At 44.0% G+C, this 18,968-nt stretch overlaps 1 protein-coding gene across 1 annotated transcript in view; it reads left to right on the forward strand.

Annotated features, from left to right (window-relative positions):
- GALNT13 (polypeptide N-acetylgalactosaminyltransferase 13) overlaps nucleotides 1-18,968 on the forward strand; it is a 301,009-nt gene that overhangs the window by 204,098 nt on the left and 77,943 nt on the right. The window contains exon 8 of the mRNA XM_001511774.4: nucleotides 16,778-16,958. Within this exon, the coding sequence (XP_001511824.2) occupies nucleotides 16,778-16,958 (181 nt within the window). The remainder of the gene's footprint in view (nucleotides 1-16,777; nucleotides 16,959-18,968) is intronic.

Raw genomic sequence — 18,968 nt, forward strand, 5'->3', positions numbered from 1 at the left:
GGACTGTTGACTGCCATCACTGAAGTAGACACGAAGTACTGGTCCTGAAATATTGGCTGTGATTTTAAACCAACTCTTGCAAAAGTGCATGTCATCATAAACCTGCATGATCTGACTTGGGTGGTTCTGTTTTTTGTTCAGTAGGGTATCCTGCCCTCAGAGGAATTTTTATGACCTCAACAGAATGATTTGTTACCCAACCACAGGCATTTTCTCCTTTATACAATAATCTCTTAGTTTTAAGTGCATTCATATAGGTAATGATCTTTCACATCAGTGCAATAAGCAATCGATTAGTAGTATCTTTTGAGCACTTACTGTGGACAGAGCACTGTATTGAACACTTGGTAGGTTGCAATTTAGTTAGTAGACATAATCCCTGCCCTCAGTTCCTTAAACTGTAATGGAAAATGAATTTAGGAAGAGATTAAATGATTCTGGTAATTTTCGATAATTGCCGCTAAAGCTTTCTCAAAAATAGAAAAATGATGAATGTTCATATAAGGGCAAATAAGAACACCTAGGCAGGTTTTTTCTAAAGTCTATGGCTTTTTCAGAAAGAGGTTTAACAGACCTTCAGTCAGGAAATTCATCATATGATACTGTACTATGTTTTCTAGGTTTTGCCCCAAAGAGCAAAGTAGCGGGATAATTTAAATATTATTTAACAACAATATGTGGCTCTTTTTACAAATCTCCCTCTTAAAGAGTACTACCTATTTTTTTCTCACTGGGGGAATCTAGTTATCCGAGTATCATGCATGCAAAATTTTGTGTCTACATTTGAAAGCAAGAATGATTTCTTATCTTCAGTTTCCCCCGAACATCCTAAAAGTCAATCTGCGAGGCTGTGTTAGGTACCTCAAATCTCAGTGGGTGTTGAACAGCTTTCCGATGGTTTCAATCATTTGTATCAAAATGGTCCTCATGAGAAGCAGTGGCGAGAAGCTGTGTCTTAATGGCTGTGACATTTTCCAGCTTGTCAGCCAGCTAACGTTAGGGGATTTGCTACTAGTACTTTTTGCTACAGTTTCCCTTGCTAGAACTGAAGAACAAAGAGTCTGAGGCACGATTGCAGGACGTTATTTTCGGAGCTTCCCCTCTAGTTGATAACTTCCTCCTTGGAGTGTTGGGAATCTTATGTTTCCCTAAGGACATCACTGGATACAGTGAAGCCACACGGTCACAAGTCTCACAGCTGGCTCAGTGGCGAGAGCCCGGGCTTGGGAGTCAGAGGTCATGGGTTCGAATCCCGGCTCTGCCACCCGTCAGCTGTGTGACTGTGGGCAAGTCACTTTACTTCTCTATGCCTCAATTCCCTCATGTGGAAAATGGGGATGAAGACTGTGAGCCTCACGTGGGACAACCTGATGACCCCGTGTCTACCCCAGTGCTTAGAACAGTGCTCTGCACATAGTAAGCGCTTAACAAATACCAACATTATTATTATTATTATTATTATTAATGAAGCCAGTGTGACTTTATGGACAGTAATAACAAGCACCCCTCTAAATCACCCAAGTGGTTTGGCAATCATTCATTCAACAGTATTTATTGAGCACTTACTATGTGCAGAGCACTGTACTAAGCACTTGGAGTGTACAAATCGGCAACAGAGAGAGACAGTCCCTGCCCATTGACGGGCTTACTGTCTGATCGGCAATCAGCAATCACAGAGGAATTCCTAAACTCAGAATTCACTCTGCACCACTTATAGTAGCTTGGACACGCAGAGTCAGTGGCCGTATTGGCTCCTGTTGTTCCTTGTATCTCCTTTACCTCTCCCAGTTTTAACTCTGCTCCCCCTTCTGTGACAGTGAGGAGAGAGATAGGGAAAGAGAGAGGAAAATGGTGAGGAGAAAGAAATACATGAGTGAGAATAGCTTGGTGGAAAGAACCTGTGCCTGGGAAGCAGAGGACCTGGCTTCTAATTCTGGCTCCGCCTGCTGTCTGCTGTGTGAGTTTGGACAAGTCGCTTAACTTCTCCGAACCTCAGTTGCCTCATCTTTGAAAGGGATTCAGCACCTGATCTCTCCTACTTACACGGTGAGACCCACGTGGGACTGAGACTGTGTCCAACCTGACTGTCCTATCTACCCAGTGCTCAGACCAGTGCTTGACACAGAGTAAGAACTTAACAAATACCATAATTAGAGACCCTTCATTCTCCTCTGTCCACCTTGTCCTTCTCCTCAACATTTCAAGATGGGAGTGTGTTCCTCACAGGCCCTGGGTGAATTGCTTTTCCTTTCAGATGGGCCCTGGGACAACAGAACTAAGGAACGAGAGAAGGCAGTCAGCTTTGCATGAGAAGACTTGTGGAGCCCAGATTTGAAGGCCACAGAACTTCTTCACCTTCTACAGGCAAGAAGGAGGGAGGAGTTTGAGGAGGACTTAAGGGGGCAGTGAAGGAGAGGGAGCTAGCTGAGGATAACAGGCAGGAGGGTGGGAAGAAGGAAGGAGATAGTTTTAAGAGGTGGAGCTAAGGAAGATGGAAATGGAAGAGAAAACTCCACTCTGAGCAGAACTAAGACATGCCAGGTTCTCTGAAGAATTTTGTAGCTGTGTTGGGAAGGAAAGAAAAGCATCACTGATCAACGATTTGATGGTGATCTGAGAACCAATTTTCTTGGCTGGGATTGGGGTCACAGTTTCATTAAGGAGCATGACATAGTGGATAGAGCACAAGCCTGGGGGCCGGAAGGTCGTGGATTCTGATCCCAACCCTGCCGCTTGTCTGCTGTGTGACCTTGGACAAGTCACTTTACTTCTCTGGGCCTCGGTTACCTCATCTGTAAAATGGGGCTTGAGACTGTGAGCCCCACATGGAACAGGAACCGTATCCAACCCGATTTGCTTGTATCCACCCCAATGCTTCGTACAGTGCCTGGCACATAGTAAATGCTCATCAAATACCGGAATCATTACTAAGGGGCCCATTTCTCTTTGGTCAAACTAAGTGCCGGAGAGCAGGGAACAAAGCTGCCAACGTCATTAACCAGTCAATAGTATTTACTGAGCACCTGCAGTGTGTGGGGCTCTGTACTAAGCACTTGGGAGATCCAATAGATTGAAGGAACATGCATGCTGTCCTCAAGGTCTTGAACTCACATGGCTCTGTGTTTCAACCACTTTAAACTTCCTCACTGGTATTAGAAATCATCAGCCTCCCCAGCCCCACTTTACTATATGGAAAACTGAGGCACGGAAGTCATTCCTTGCTTAGAGTTCTGAAGCGAGTCATAAATCATTTCCTGGGTACTTAACCAATAATAATTCTCAGATCAAGCATATGACTTAATTCCTAGAAAGACTTGCTTCCTTATAGTTCAATTGGAGCACATACGGGTGACTAAGCGGGTAGCTAAAATAGTGCTACGAATGAGTGCATCATCCATGGTGCCTGATTTTAACAGCATTTTTTCCGGAGGGATGTAACTGAAATATTAGACCCCCTCGGCTCCTTCTTTGCATCCTTATAAAGGCTCTGAAATAGGGCTTTTATACCTAAAAATGTATGAATATGTGAATCTTTGTTGCCCTTTTGAATGATGAATGCAAAATAACATTATTTAGCCCATTGTACTTTTAGGAAAAATGATGGCCACAATTGAAAATGTGATAAATTGATAAAATGCAAGGCAAGCACATTTTGACAGTTTCATAACCAGAAAAACTGGGTGATTTTCGTCAGTGAAGCTCTGTATTAAGGCCTTCTGACACTCAAGACAGATGTGGGCTTAGGTATAGCATTCTACTGTGCTTCATCTTTGTAAATGCAACCTTCACACACCTAAATTGACTCGTGATTCTGAAATGCGGGTTCTAGAAAAGATGTGGGTGGAATTGAAGGTTGGAAAATTATATCCACTTTTTCGTGTCCCTCTCCTTTCTCTGATTTTCCCCAAACTTCTTACTTTAAGAGAATTTTTTTTTTCTCTTTTGGATTGATGGCTCTTGTAATTTGCCATTAGAGTACAGTACTTATTTTCCTCAGTCTTGCAAATAGTATGAAATCATTTACCAGTAGGAAAAGTTGCACCGGCCCTGCCCACGCTTTCCATTTCAAGATGCATCTATTTCAGGGACTATTAGTAGCCTGAAGGATTTCTGTTTGCATTTTTATTAAAATTCTAAACAGCCTGCCGCTTGATTTCCTCTGGACCCAACCGAATGTATTTCAGCACCATTAAATGGTGGCTTCATGCTTCGGTTTCTGTTTTTAAGGACTTGAGGAATCCAAGCATCTTATAGCTCCAATTGCTAGGAGTCAGAGAAATCACTGGGGAGGATGAGTTTCTTGTGGAGAGAGTCTGATTTTTTACATATACATCTGAATTCCCCATGATTTCTGGAATAAAGATGTTTTCCTGTCCTACCGTTAGCTCTCCTCTCCAGTGGATGCGTCTTCTCAGGGCAAAAGTGTTTGTCTAGATAAGGGTTTTTGGGCTCTTTTAATGGCATGTGTTAAGTGTTTACTACGTTTCAGGACACGGTTCCTGTCTCGCATGGGGCTCACCGTCTTTCGAAAGGTTTTGTCTTTGCTCTGAAGCAGTAAATTTCATGCTAATGTGACACCCGTTCCTTTTGGGGATGAGGTCCACAGTCCCACCTTTGAATCTGCCCTGGGATTCTTGATCTCAACCCAGAGAAAGCAGTGTGGCCTAATGGAAAGAGCACGGGCCTGGGAATCAATCAGAGGCCCCGGACCTAATCTCAACTCCACCACTTACCTGCCGTGTGCTCTTGGGCAAGTCACTTAACTTCTCTGTGGCTCAGTTCCCTTATCTGCAAAATGGGTACCTGTTCTCCCTCCTTCTTAGTCTGTCAGCCCCATGTGCAACCTGATTAACTTGAATCAACCCCAGACCTGAATACAGTCATTGGTATTTGTAAATCCCTAACAAATACCACTATTAGGATTATGGGTTTGATTAATATTATCATTATCAATATGTAACCCACATTTTCAGCACAGTGCAGCGGTACATATATTACCGGTTGACTGATTAATAATAATAAAAATGATGGTATTTGGTAAGCGCTTACCAAGTGCCAAGCACTCTTCTAACCAGTTCGCTGAGTAATGTAATGACTGCATGACACATGTGCCTGTGTGGAATGGATTCCAGGCCATGAGTTGAACTTTGCAACATCTCCTCTTACATTGCAAGAAACACAATCAGCAGCAATAACGGCATCTTTGAATACACACGTTAAGGCCACCTCTACTGAAACTAGAAACAAAGCTTGTTTTGAGGGCAGTCATTCAGAAGAATACAGTGGAAGTGAAATTCTTAAATGAACCTTCTTAATGGAGAGATTCCTCTTGGCCTTCTTCAATTTCATGTCCTTGGATGACAAAAGACCCTTTGAAACAAGAGATCAAATGACGATTGGAGCTTCTTACTGAAACTTAGTAAATAAAGGTGTAATATAACGAACAGGAAGTTGGAGCTGAACCGTTCGTTGTTTTGTCTCCGCAGGCTCCCCATGATGTCAGGTCCCTCAAGCTGAAAATCGGGCCTCGTGGCAGCCCGGGTGGTAGCTTGCTGGAACTGGCTTAAAACAAGCCCTTGAGCCCAGATCATCCTCTGAATGGGGCAACTGTAGAAGAGTAAATGTCATATCATAATAATAATAGTAAAAACAATAATTGTGGTATTTGTTAAGCACTTCCTATGTGACAAGCAAGCACTGTATTAGGTGCTGAGGTAGACACAAGATAAGGAAACAGCATGGTCTAGTGGATAGACCACGAGCCTGGAAGTCAGAAGGACCCGGATGCTGATCCTGGCTCCGACACTTTTCTGCTGTGAGACTTTGGGCAAGTGCCTCAGTTACCTCATCTGTAAAATGGGTTTAAGACTGTGAGTCCCATGAGGCACAGGGACTGTATCCAACCTGATCAGCTTGTATCTACCACAGTGCTTACAGCAGTGCATAATGCATAGTAAGCACTTAACAAATGCCATCGTCGTCATCGTAATCTGGTCGGACACAGTCCCTGCCCTAAAGGCGGCTCACAGTGTAGTGGGGAGGGAGAACAGGTATTTAATCCTCAATTCACAGATCAGGAATCCGAGGCACAAAGAAGTTGGGTGATTAGTCCAAGTTCACTCAGTGGAAAAGGCGGGATCAAAAACTAGATGCTCTGACTCCCAGGCCCAAGTCTTTCCCCTAGGCCACGCTTCTTCTCATGGTCAGTTTAGCCCAAGCAGGAGAGACCCCAGTGGCTTTGAACTCCCCATTCATAGATCACCCTTCCACCAAGCTACTTCTAGTGAAGTGAAACAAAGTTCCCCATGGTACTAAATCTACAGAATCTCCATTTGGAAGCCTCATTCTGGGCTGGTCTTCTGCCCGGAGAAAAGAATGGGATTTTAGATCGGCACTGTAGAAGTCCAGGGTATGTCCTCAGATCAGGCTGAGTTATGTTAGAGTTGGTTCAGGATGATTTCTGAACATGCCTTAGTGGCCTCCCCTTAACACAGGGAGGCATTAGACGATCTACTTCCAGTTTCATCATCCGGGTTCACCACGTAACCCTGCCCAAACACAGCCAAGTAGAAATGGCTTTGAACCCCGATTCTAATTTATTTTATTGTATCTGTTAAGTGCTCATTATGTGTCAAACACCATTTTAAGCGTGGGGTAAGAACAAGTTAATCAGGTCAGTCACAGTCCCTGTCCTACATGGGGCTCACAGTCTAAGTAAAAGAGGGAACAGTTATTGAATCTCCATTTCTGTGTTTCAGACCGCCTGTCCAAATTCAGACGTGAGGAGACAGCAAAAGTCTGCTCATGCAGGGCTGGCTAGATCTGGGAATGTGATAAGTGAAAGGGTTTTGTTCAGAATGCGACATATTCATGTTTTCAAAGGCTTACCACAAGTGGACTCTAAGAAAATATGCTACAACAGATTATCGTCTAAATTCTCGCCCTCCGAAGCCTCTAATTTATTTAAGGTTTTTCTGGTCTGTTGTTAAAGAGGACCTGAAGAAATATGTCCAAGCACAATTATAACTGAATCTAGCATCGCTGTTCAGGAACTCTGGGGATACTATCCTGGTTTTCAACTATGTCTGCTCTCTCCGCAGTTATCGTTGCATGTTTTCATTCCCAAGTCAGGACGGTAAAAATAAGGAGCGCAATTCTGTCCTCTATCAAAGGGAAAAATTGGCCTTCCTGAACTTTGGGTCTCTCATAGGGAAACCCTTGCAGACTGGAGTGGGAGAGAGCAGAGAAAGTGTGGAACAGTTTAGTCCAACACAAAGGCGTAGCACTAGGTCCCTGAATTCTATCGATCATCAATCAATCAATGGTATTGAGCACTTACTATGTGCAGAACATTGTCCTAAGCACTTGGGAGAGTACAACAGAATTAGCAGACATGTTCTCTGCCCATAACAAGCTTACAGTCTATAGAGGGAGGGTCAAATTCATCGAGTGCTTACCGAGCGCAGAGCAATGTGCGAAGCGTTTCGAAAAGTATGAGTGCAGAGTTCTCCACAATGAGCTTAGGGTATTTTTGTGCATCCAAAATGATGTAAAACCATCTGGGGAACCTGGAAGGTTGAGGTCACATTAGCCTTGATGTCCTCCTCCCTTGTGATATTTTTTTTGTTAATGAGAGCCACACTGGGATAGAGTGTTGCTATGCTCAAAACAGGCACACTGCTGCAGCAAAAAGGGAAGCGAGGGGGAGGGGGAGATATTGCCTTCTCCAGGGAAATATCAAAGGTGACATGTGGCAGCCTTGTGGTCTTTGGCAGGACAATCAGGGTCTTCCTTCTTTTAGCAAGTGTAAGTTTAGTCTGCTTCTCCCCTTCTATTCTTTCCCCTTCTTCTCCCCTTCTCCTCTCTCTCCCCCTCCTCCTCCTCTTCTCTCCCCTTCTCCTCCTCCTTTCTCTCCCCTTCTCCTCCTCCTCTTCTTTTTCCTTCTCTTCTCTCTCCTTGATCCGACTGATTGACAAACTCTAGGCGGCAAGCTCATTATTGGCAGTTTCTGCTAATTCTCTCAAATTTTACTCTTCCAAGCGCTTAGAACCGTGCTCTGCACATAGTGAGTGCTCAATAAATACCACTGATTGATTGAAAATATGGCCTCCCCGGGACAGGAAGTGCTCCTGCAGATCATTTGAGAAACATATGATGTTTGATGTTCAGCAAACTACTTTCTCAGACTCGGGAGCTTTTTTAATGCTACTTGTTAAGTGCTGTCAGGCATCGTATTAAACGCTGGGGTAGAATGGTACGAGCTAATTAGACGGGACCCGTCCCTGTTTGTCATGGGGCTCACGGACTTGATCTCCATTTTCCATGAACATACTGTTGAATACTTAGAGGGGTAATTTGAAAACAACTTGCATCAATATATGGGCACTAGATTAGAGAATCAACAGCACCTTGTTTATCTCGAATTGATGTATCTGAATATCACACCTGGGTACTTTTTATTGAAGAGCTAAATTTAAGTTTCTATAGAAATGGCTGGAAGCGTGGAGTGTCCTAAACTATGATTATTCTGTTGTACCTAGAGATGCCAATTTAAATATATGACTGCTAATAGCTGTTCTGAACAACCAACATGGTAGCAGAAGTCACCTTGTGATGTAAATCTTTTCATCTTTTAAAGTCGTTGCAGGCGGGGAACGTGTCCCTTACATTCTACTCTTCTGAGCACTTAGTTCAGTGCTCTGGACAAAGTAAGCCCTCAACAAATACGACTGATCGGTTGATTAATCAGTGGTGTTTATCGAGGACTTACTGCATGCAGAGCACTGTGCTAAGCTCTTGGAAAATTAGAATTCAAACGAGTCGGCAGATGCAATCCCTGTCCACAAGGAGTTTACGGCAGTAAAGGATTAGGATTGCAATGTTAAATCTTTATTTCTCAAAACCGCAAACTCTAACGTATGAGCTAAGGATGAAGGGAGACATTGATCTGGTGGTTTGGAAATGAAAAGGTAGGTTTAAGTCTCTTGATAACGATGGGATTTGTTAAGCGCTTACTATGTGTCAAGCACCATTTTAAGCACTGGGTCTTTTTAAGGAGGTAGTCTTAACCAGGGCATATCATTCTTCATCATTATCTTCAAAGAGCTCTCTTTTCTAATTTTGGGCACTAATAATAATAATAATAATTGTGGTCCTTGTTAAGAGCTTACTATGTGCCAGGCACTGTATTAAGCATTCGGGTGGTTATAAGCAAATCGCTTTGGACACAGTTCCTGTCCAACATGGGGCTCTCACTCTCAATTCCCATTTTACAGATGAGTTAACTGAGGCACAGAGCAGTTAGGTGACTTGTCCAAGGTCACTCAGCAGTCAAATGGTGGAGCCAGGCTTAAGACCCAGGATCTTCAGACTTCAAGCCCGTGCTCTATCCGCTACGTCATGCTGATAACAGTGACAGTAATTACAGTATTTATTAAGTGCTTTCTATATGCCAAGCATTGCACCAAATACCAGAGTAGGTACAAGATCACTGGGTTGGATACCGTCCCTGTTCCACATGGGGCTCACAGTGTAAGAAGCAGCGTGGCTCAGTGGAAAGAGCACGGGCTTAGGAGTCAGAGGTCATGGGTTCAAATCCCAGCTCTGCCACTTGTCAGCTGTGTGACTGTGGGCAGGTCACTTCACTTCTCTGGGCCTCAGTTACCTCATCTGTAAAATGAGGATGAAGACTGTGAGCCTCATGTGGAACAACCTTATTACCCTGTATCTACCCAAGTGCTTAGAACAGTGCTCTACACATAGTAAGCACTTATTATTATTAAGAAGGTGGGAGAATAGATATTGAATCTCCCACTTTGAAGATGAGGAAACTGAAACCTAGAGAAGTTAAGTGACTTGCCCAAAGTCCCACAGCAGGCAAATGGCAGAGATGGGATTAGAACCCAGATCCTCTGTCTCCTGTCCTGGGTTGTTTCACCTAGGACACAATGCTTCTCATCCAGAATCAGGTTAACTCAGCCTTTGCTCATTAGAAGTCCAAAACATTTTCACGGAACATCAAACCACCACTGAGTTCTGCAGCGGGTGTCTTAAAGAATAAGTACTCTGCTGTCAGATTCCAACCACTAGAGAGCTAATGATTCATTTCTTATTAAAGGAAATTAGTTTGAGCCATTTCTCCAGGATCCTCCGGATCGACTCTGACTTTGGAAATGACATCTGGGACCTTCTCGGCATCCAGAACAAATGCCCGAGCTGGTTCTGGCCACAGAACCCTGGAAAGTCAGTCCGGGCTGCTGGGGACCAGCTAGTGGTAACTAATGACCAGTAAGAATTAGGCTGCCCGTAAAATTGTCAAGCTCACCTGGAACTGACCGGTCTGAACACCCTGGTGTCGTGACAGCTCGTCGTTCCTTCTGGTTGTGACAGAGGAGAAGAGCTCCATCCTTCCAGTGAGTTCAGGGAGGGGATGAGGTTTAGATGGAGATTTACGTGTGTCGGAGTGAAGCGTTAAAAATGTAGTCTTACGAGCGGAGATTACATTAATGTCTTTCTCCCCCTCTAGACCAGAAACTCATTAAGGGCTACCAACTCTGTTATATTCTACCCTCCCGAGCGCTTAGTATAGTGCTCCGCACACAGGAAGTGCTTGATAAATATCATTAAAAAATACCGAGATGGAAGGCTAGCATTGTATTAAGCCATAGTCTGAGTCATTCATTGACTGTACCACCCAGAAATACGTCCTTGGGTAAGAATTCTTGAACATGAACCTCTCCCTAGCTGGAGCACTTGGAAAATCTCAAATACCAGGACTCTCCCAGCCGATCCAAGACACGTGGTCATCTGCTTCGAGTGTGTCGTCGACTCTTGTTGTGAGCTCTTTGAACACGAGAAAATTTCAGTGTTTCATTGGAGAAGACCAAAAGGTAGTACAGTCTTCTGCACGGTTCTCTCTATTCCAAAACTCAATAATTGGGATTAGCTAACGTAGGAACAAGTGCGAGCTATTGCACACTGAAAATGGTGAAGCAAAAATGTACTCCGCCTGCGTGTCTCTCCTGTAGGGTGGAAAAGGCAGTTCAAAGGGGATGTGGAGTTTCCTTCCCTGCAGATACAATCAGTCAATCATATTTATTGAGCACTGAACTAAGCACTTGGGAGAGTACGATATAGCAGTACAACAGATACATTCCCCGCCCACAAAGAGCTTACTTCCTCTTCATATCCGACAATCACTCTTCCCACCTTCAAAGCTACAAAGCCTTACTGAAGGCACATCTCCTCCAAGAGGCCTTCCCTGACTAAGCCCCCATCTCCGCTTCTTGGAGAAGATGTTGCTTCAATAAGTCTTTGGGGTGAGGCAGTCAATCATATTTAGTGAGCTCTTTCTGTGTGCAGAGCACTATACTAAGTGTGGGGGAGAGCATAGTAAACAATAGACACATTCCCTGCCCATAAGCTTACATTCTTGAGGGGGAGACAGACATTAATATATATAAATAGATTGATACAGGATAAATAGATACATGATGATCAGGTCCCTTTCCCAGATGACGTTCACAGTCTAAAGAGGAAGGAGAACAGGCATTGAATCCCCATTTTATAATTGAGGACACTGAGACCCAGAGAAGTTGTGATCTGGCCAAAGTCACCCAGCAGGCAAATGAGGGGACCAGGATTAGAACCCTTGTCCTCCAATCTCCAGGTCTGTGTTCTTTCTGTTAGGTTACACAGCTTCTCAATGATTTATTTTTTTTTTGAAACTAAAACATTGGTCTTGCATTAGCCTCCGATCGCACCTCTCCTCCTCCAGCTAAAGAGCGTTTTCTTGCAAGTGTTTTGGACCTTTTTCTTTTTGAGATCATATCAAGCCCTATGGGATTTTACCTATGTAAAAAAAATAATAATGGAAATAAACGGAGAGGTTCTGAGAATTCCTCCAATTCTACACTCTCTAACATTGAATGCTCTGGACGTCTCCTCGTCTAGAGTGCTTACCCAGCTAATGCACATGGCTCACTTTGAGAGGAAAGCCTCATCAGCAAATCCATAAAAATGCACTGATGTACTAGGTGGAACAACCTTTAAATGTCACCAGAACAGCCTCTGGCAACATCAGTGAGGTTAGGATGAGGATACGTTCTTCCATGTGTGATTTCAAACATTAGATCAAGAAGGATAAGATTGAACCGTGACCTCCCCTCCACTCCTGCCACTTACAAATGAGCAAAAGCCATCCCATTATCTTCCGTTGGCATCTCCGCTTGGGCAAACCCGCCTCCACCTCAAGAAACGTTCACGATTGTCTCCACTGTCGTCACTCAGAGTAGTCAAAAATCAGGGGTTGGGAATGGAGAGAGATACCATTCATGTGCTTAAAACAGGATTTGGATGTATTTTACAGAGCTTTTTTTTTTATCTTCGCTGTATTAAGTGCTGGGGTAGATACAAGCTAGTCATTTTGGATACAGACCCCGTCCCATGTGGGGCTCACCGTCTTAAACCCCATTTTACAGATGGGGTAACCGAGGCCTAGAGAATTGAAGTGACTTTCCCTAGGTCACATATAGTGGACAGGTGGTGGAGTCGGGATAAGAACCCAGGTCCTTCCAACTCCCAGGCCTGGGCTGTATCCCCTAGGCCACACTGCTACTCATTTGGGTTGGCATGGGCAGCAGGGGTGGTCTAATAATAATAATAATAATGTTGGTATTTGTTAAGCGCTCACTATGTGCAGAGCACTGTTCTAAGCACTGGGGTAGATACAGGGTCACCAGGTCGTCCCACGTGAGGCTCACAGTTAATCCCCATTTTACAGATGAGGTAACTGAGGCACAGAGAAGTTAAGTGCCTTGCCCAAGGTCACACAGCAGACAAGTGGCAGAGCCGGGATTCGAACTCATGACCTCTGCCTCCCAAGCCCGGGCTCTTTCCACTGAGCCACGCTGCTTCTCCCAATGGTTTAATAAGTTCAGGTCAGTTTTCTCTCCTCCTCCATCCAAGAGCACAAAAGCCTAGTGCATGCCATCCTGTATCAGATCAGTAGCCCACTCAATCCAGGTTCTACCCTGGTATGGGGCAGCAAAGGATTATCTTGTATCCACCCCAGTGCTTAGAGCAGTCTTGTGACATAGTAAATATTTGTAAGATCCCATAATTACAATAACAATTATAATTAATAATTAGGATATTTATTAAGCACTTCCTATGTGCCAAGCACTGTTCTAAGCTCTGGGGTAAATACAAGGTCATCAGGTTGTCCCACATGGGGCTTAATCCCCATTTATAGATGAGGTAACTGAGGCACAGAGAAGTTAAGTGGCTTGCCCAAGTTCACACGCAGACAAGTGGTGGAGCCGGGATCGGAACCCACATCCTCTGACTCCGAAGCCCGGGCTCTTTCCGCTAAGCCACTGTTGGTGTAGCTAGGATATCAGGCTATCTGGACTGATTTAAATTCAGTGCAAAGTTTACTCATTTTTAATTCACCTTGAAAATGTACTAAAGTTTTCAAATTCTTTTGCATTGACTGATATTTTTTCAACGCTCATCGTGTCCAAGACACTCTGCCTCTTCCCTGTATTCTTCAAATTTGAGACTTGAGCAGGAGGGATCCTGAGAAAAGACTATTCATCGTGCCTCCTAGAAATTGTCTTCCGTGAAATTAGTTTCCAAAGATTCTCTCTTCCTAACGGCCATCCCCAGGCAACTGGTTCGAGGACTATTGGTCTCGCATCCTCAAAAGCAGGCCGGCAAGTGGTCAATCAGTGATACTGATTGAGTGCTTCCCATGTGCAGGGCACTGTAATAAGCACTTGGGAGAATACAATACAATGTCAGTCGGTGTTTACTGAGCACTTACCTGGGGCAGAACACTGTGCTAAATACTTGGGAGGTTACAATACAGTTGGGAGATAGGATCCCCGCCCTCAAGGAGCTTACAGTCCGATGTCATAGGTGCGGCTTTTGCAGTTTTCTTACCACTCTTCTATCCATCATCCCCCGTTCTCTGACAGAAACGGTCCCTTGCGCAGACTGTGAACAAGTCAGGAGTCAGGCCACCAGGGCACAGACTCCTGGAAGAATAAATACCTTGTCTCCACATCCTCAGCATGACTTCTGATTTTCTGGGCCCATTTGTAGCAAAAAGCACGCGTCCTTAATCCTCCTAATGTTCCCTAGACAACTTGAGGGGGTATTACTAGGACTGGAAAGAGCAAAAGGTTTTGGTGACTTTCTTTCAAACCGTTGCTAGGCTTGCCTCCGCCTAATAGGTCAATATGTTGTTTACAGGTCGCAGTACCAGAACCGGAAATATACATTTAACTAACTTTTCTGCAAGAATTCATACTGTTCCATAGGCTGTAGAGACAAATACAAATAACATTTTCCCAAAGCTTTAGGCAGTGAATATAGTACAACAAAAGTATAGGAAATAATTGGGTTTCCTAATAAGAAGTCTATATATTGAGACGTAAAAATCCCGTGGTATCGGCTGGGTTTTGTTCACGTGGCTACATTTCTTTACAGAACAGTAGCACTTGAAAGGGTTTATACAATGGGAGTAATCAGGGAAATCTGCCAACCACTGTTTAATTTAAGAAAAAAGATAGAGGAAAAATACCAACTCAAAGAAGCGGTGTGTTGTTGACAGAGTGGAAGTGGAAGAAATTTGATAGAGAATGATTAGATCTGCAAATGAGGAGAGACGGGAGGCTGAGCCCAGTATTTGAAGATGTAATCAGAAGGATAAAGACCCAGCATTTCCATATATGTTTTCTCAAAGATTGAGATTTGCCATGATACCACAGAACATCTGTTGGGAATGTGTGAGTTCTTCAGTTTGTGTGGATGCGCCTCTGTGTGTGACACGGTTGCCAACTTCTAAATCAGGAGGGACTCAGGTTGCAGGGGACTTGGTCAGATTTGTTGAGCGCTCACTGTGTACAGAGCACTGTAATAATGTTGGTATTTGTTAAGCGCTTACTATGTGCAGAGCACTGTTCTAAGCGCTGGGGTAGACACAGGGGAATCAGGTTGTCCCACGTGGGGCTCACAGTCTTAATCCCCATTTTACAGATGAGGTAACTGAGGCCCAGAGAAGTGAAGTGACTTGCCCACAGTCACACAGCTGACAAGTGGCAGAGCCGGGATTCGAACCCATGACCTCTGACTCCAAAGCCCGTGCTCTTTCCACTGAGCCATGCTGCTTCTCTCTACTAAGTGCTTCGGAGAGTACAATACAAAAATAAACAGGCACACTCCTCTCCCAAGTGGGACCGAGACTGTGGTCTCATCTGATTACCTTGTTCCTATCCCATCGCTCAGTACATCGCTTGGCACGTAGTAAGCACTCAACAGTGCAGCATTTATTTTGTTTTAAGGTGCTCTTACACACATGGTTCTGCCAACATCATCTGTGGTCGTGACCTGATAATGATAGACGCAAGGCTGACGATTCTGTTCTTTTGGGCACGGTGCAGACTAGCTTGATGGAAAATAATACTCAGGTCATAGGCTTGAAATGCAAAAATTCATGAAATGGAAAAGGCTGAAATGAAGAAATCAGATAGAAAGAAAGTTGGGAAAGCCCAAAACATCCTTTCTTATTACTAAATTCTACAAGCTAGAAGAAAATGAGCCACTGAAAATTCAGTATCCTGCCCAGAATTAAGCAGGTTCATTAATCTACTGGAGATAATGTTTTAGCTCAGCTCCTGTGTACCTTTGTATTTTCTGAGCCTTTGGCAAAAAATGAGTCAAAATTTCAGACCCCCTTTATTTGGGCTTCTTCCCTCCATCTTCATCCCATTGAAAACTGAACGTTGGACCCCGAGACACAAAGAGTTTGGAACTTTGCTCCTCTAGCCAGATCACCCTATTGGTCTTATCTCATTTTTCACTGTCCTCCTCTTTTATGGTGCTTTGATATTTTAATTATTTCACTTTTCCTTTTCTGTCCTTCACTAGACTCATCTTTCCCCTTATTCCTAGATTATGAGCTCCCTGTGGGGCAAAGACCTTTTTAAATTCTTCCATTTATTTTTTTGGCTCCAGCACTTAATAGAGTGCTTTGCACCCAATAGATGCTAAATCAGTCATTCGAACAGTCATATCTATTGACCATTTTCTGCGTGCAGAGCACCACGCTAAGCATTTGGGAGAGTATAACATAACAGAGCTTCTCTGCCCGCAAGGAGTTTTCAATCTAGATGGGGAGACAGACATTAAAATAAATGACAGATGTGTACTTGAGAGCTGTGGGACTGAGGGTGGGATAATAATAATGATGATGGTATTTGTTAAGAGCTTACTACGTGTCAAACCCTGTTCTAAGCCCTGGGGATAGATACAAGCTAATCAAGTTGGACACAATCCCGTCCCACATGTGACTCACATTCTTAGTCCCCATTTTGCAGATGAGATAAATGAGTCACAGAGAAGTGAAGTGACTTGCCCAAAGTCACGCAGCAGACAAGTGTCAGAGCCGGGATTAGAACCCAGGTCCTTCTGACTCAGGCCTGTGGTCTATCCATTAGACCATATTGCTTCTCAAAGTCACAACTCCTCTGTGCCTCAATTACTTCATTTGTAAAATGGGGATTAAGACTATGAGCCCCACGTGGGACAACCCGGTAACGTTGTATCTATCCTAGTGCTTAGATCGGTGCTTGGCACATAGTAAGCGCTCAACAAATACCATCGTCATTATTATTATTCTATGAATAAAGGGTACCAATAAAGATGAAACAAACACTGTCATTAGTCCAGCTACTACATAATTTATAGAGGGTGTTTTCCCCTTCAATTTCAGATTTGGCAGTGTGGAGGATCCCTGGAGATTGTGACCTGCTCCCACGTCGGACATGTTTTTCGAAAGGCGACACCCTACACCTTCCCCGGAGGAACCGGGCACGTCATCAATAAGAACAACCGGAGGCTGGCTGAAGTCTGGATGGATGAGTTTAAAGACTTCTTCTACATTATATCCCCAGGTACCGCTATCGGATTTCTCGGGGAGGAGAAGTCCAATGCATAAGCCTTTTACTTAACAGATTGATCTTTTTCGCACCGGTCTTGTGCACGTCTTTTTAAATGGGGATTAAAGATGCTGAGCCCCATGTGGGACAGGGAAGTTCCAGCCTGATAAACCTGTATCTACCCTAGCACCTAGTACGGTGCCCGGCAATTAGTAAGTGCTTAACAAATACCATTAAAAAAAATGGTTGTCATTCAGGTACCTTCCACAGTGAAGTTAGGTTCTTGCCATCGGATCCTCCCATCACTTTCCCATCACCAGATGTTCTCCCCTGCTTCCTCCCTTGTCTCTGGCTGGTTCTTTTCTACTGGAGAAATAGAAGAGAGTGCTCGGAAGTACACATACACAAGTATACAACTAGGTACACTTAGTAGCCCTTAGCTTTGTTTAGGACATCACCTTTGGAAAGAGGACAAAAGGAAGATGAGGACATCTGAACCCAGTTCTGTGGTTTCTGGAGAGGTAAGTGCAGGTGAAGTATTTACAAGTAGGTTACAGGTGCCTTGCACAAAATGTAGTTTTTCAAATCTTGAGATAGGAAGAAGTGTACCTAGGTCCCCAGACTTGGCCCCTGTGTACGTAGCCTTCTCCCTTTCCACTCTTAGCCACCCTCCAATGCCACTTGTCCATCCGGTAACGAGGCAGAGCAAATATTAAGTCACTCGACTGCTGGAATCAACCTCGGCGCCCCATGGTGACCTCAGAGTCAGTCATATTTGGAGAAACCTGAGGGCTTCACTGTGGGGCTGTGAATCAAAGCCAGGATGGTAGTTAGATGCAATGGAAAGGTTAGAATTATAATTCCTTTCCTCTTGGCTTTAGATAGAGCGGAGTTTCTGAGGGAAGGCAGGAGATTGGCTCAGTTTTCCTTTTTACCCCCTTAGGGGTAGCCCTGCCCAAGGAGGAGAAATACAACAAAGGGTATGTAAATGTCTGATGAGGAAAGGGATGGGGGTTCATCCATTTTCAGTCCTTTTCTTGTCAGAAGCTACCGCCTGTAATACGATTTCACGCATAGCTGTGTACATATCTCCCCACTGTGGAAGCCCATCCCAGATATTCACAGAGCAGAGTTTATCAAGGCTGTATAAAATTCACTGCGAAGCGGTGACATTTATGTAACCTTTTCATTTTTTTTCGCCGTTACTTCTTGAATTCAAATGGAATGAGTAATACGATAAAACAGCAAATACGAAGCATGCTACAAGTAAAGAATTGGAAGAGCCAAGTGAGATCCCATGCCATGTTGTCACAGTTGATACCGCACATAAGCCTATAAATATTGTACAGGCCTACTACTACGTATTTTTTAAGGACCAAATGTTTCTCTCAAAAATATTAATATCCTCCTTATTTGCCACCGAATGGAAGAAAAGGCAGAGCTGTTCTCCTGGCAGGAACATTTTCTAAAATACAGGGTACGTTGTAAAATGACAAGGCTAACACTTAAAGGATGAAAAAGGGAACCTGGTATCTGGAACTAATTACATTCTGTTGCTCAGCAGGGAGTGTTCATATGCCCTGAAAAGCGTGGTTTTCGCGTGACTATAAACATCGTCCTGCGAGTTATTGTTCTTATAAAACGGACTTATTTAAATCCAAATTGATATTTGGAAGAGTGGAAAAAGAAGCCCAGGAGGAGAAAATGAAAATGTCAACAGCCTTGCGACCAGCTGTTTGTGTCGGTTCCAGGGTGAACCATCGGAGCTGGGAGTCTCCGTGAACTGCTAGACCCAAAGATGAGCTCGATCCAGACCCTGTAACAATTGCCACGGTAGCCAGAGTGGCTCAGACGCAGTAGGTATGACCATGGGGCAAGAGAAGGAAGAGGAGGAGGAGGAAAAATCTCAGAAATGCAAGTTTCGAAGGGACAACTTCACGCGGGTCCCTCTGGAAATGTTCCACATCGACAGGTTGGCAGGTGTTGAGGCTGGGTAGGTGGGCTTCCCATGGAAGGAGTAAAGGA

This window comes from Ornithorhynchus anatinus, chromosome 9 (assembly GCF_004115215.2).
Source record: "Ornithorhynchus anatinus isolate Pmale09 chromosome 9, mOrnAna1.pri.v4, whole genome shotgun sequence".
Classification (NCBI taxonomy): Eukaryota; Metazoa; Chordata; class Mammalia; order Monotremata; family Ornithorhynchidae; genus Ornithorhynchus; species Ornithorhynchus anatinus.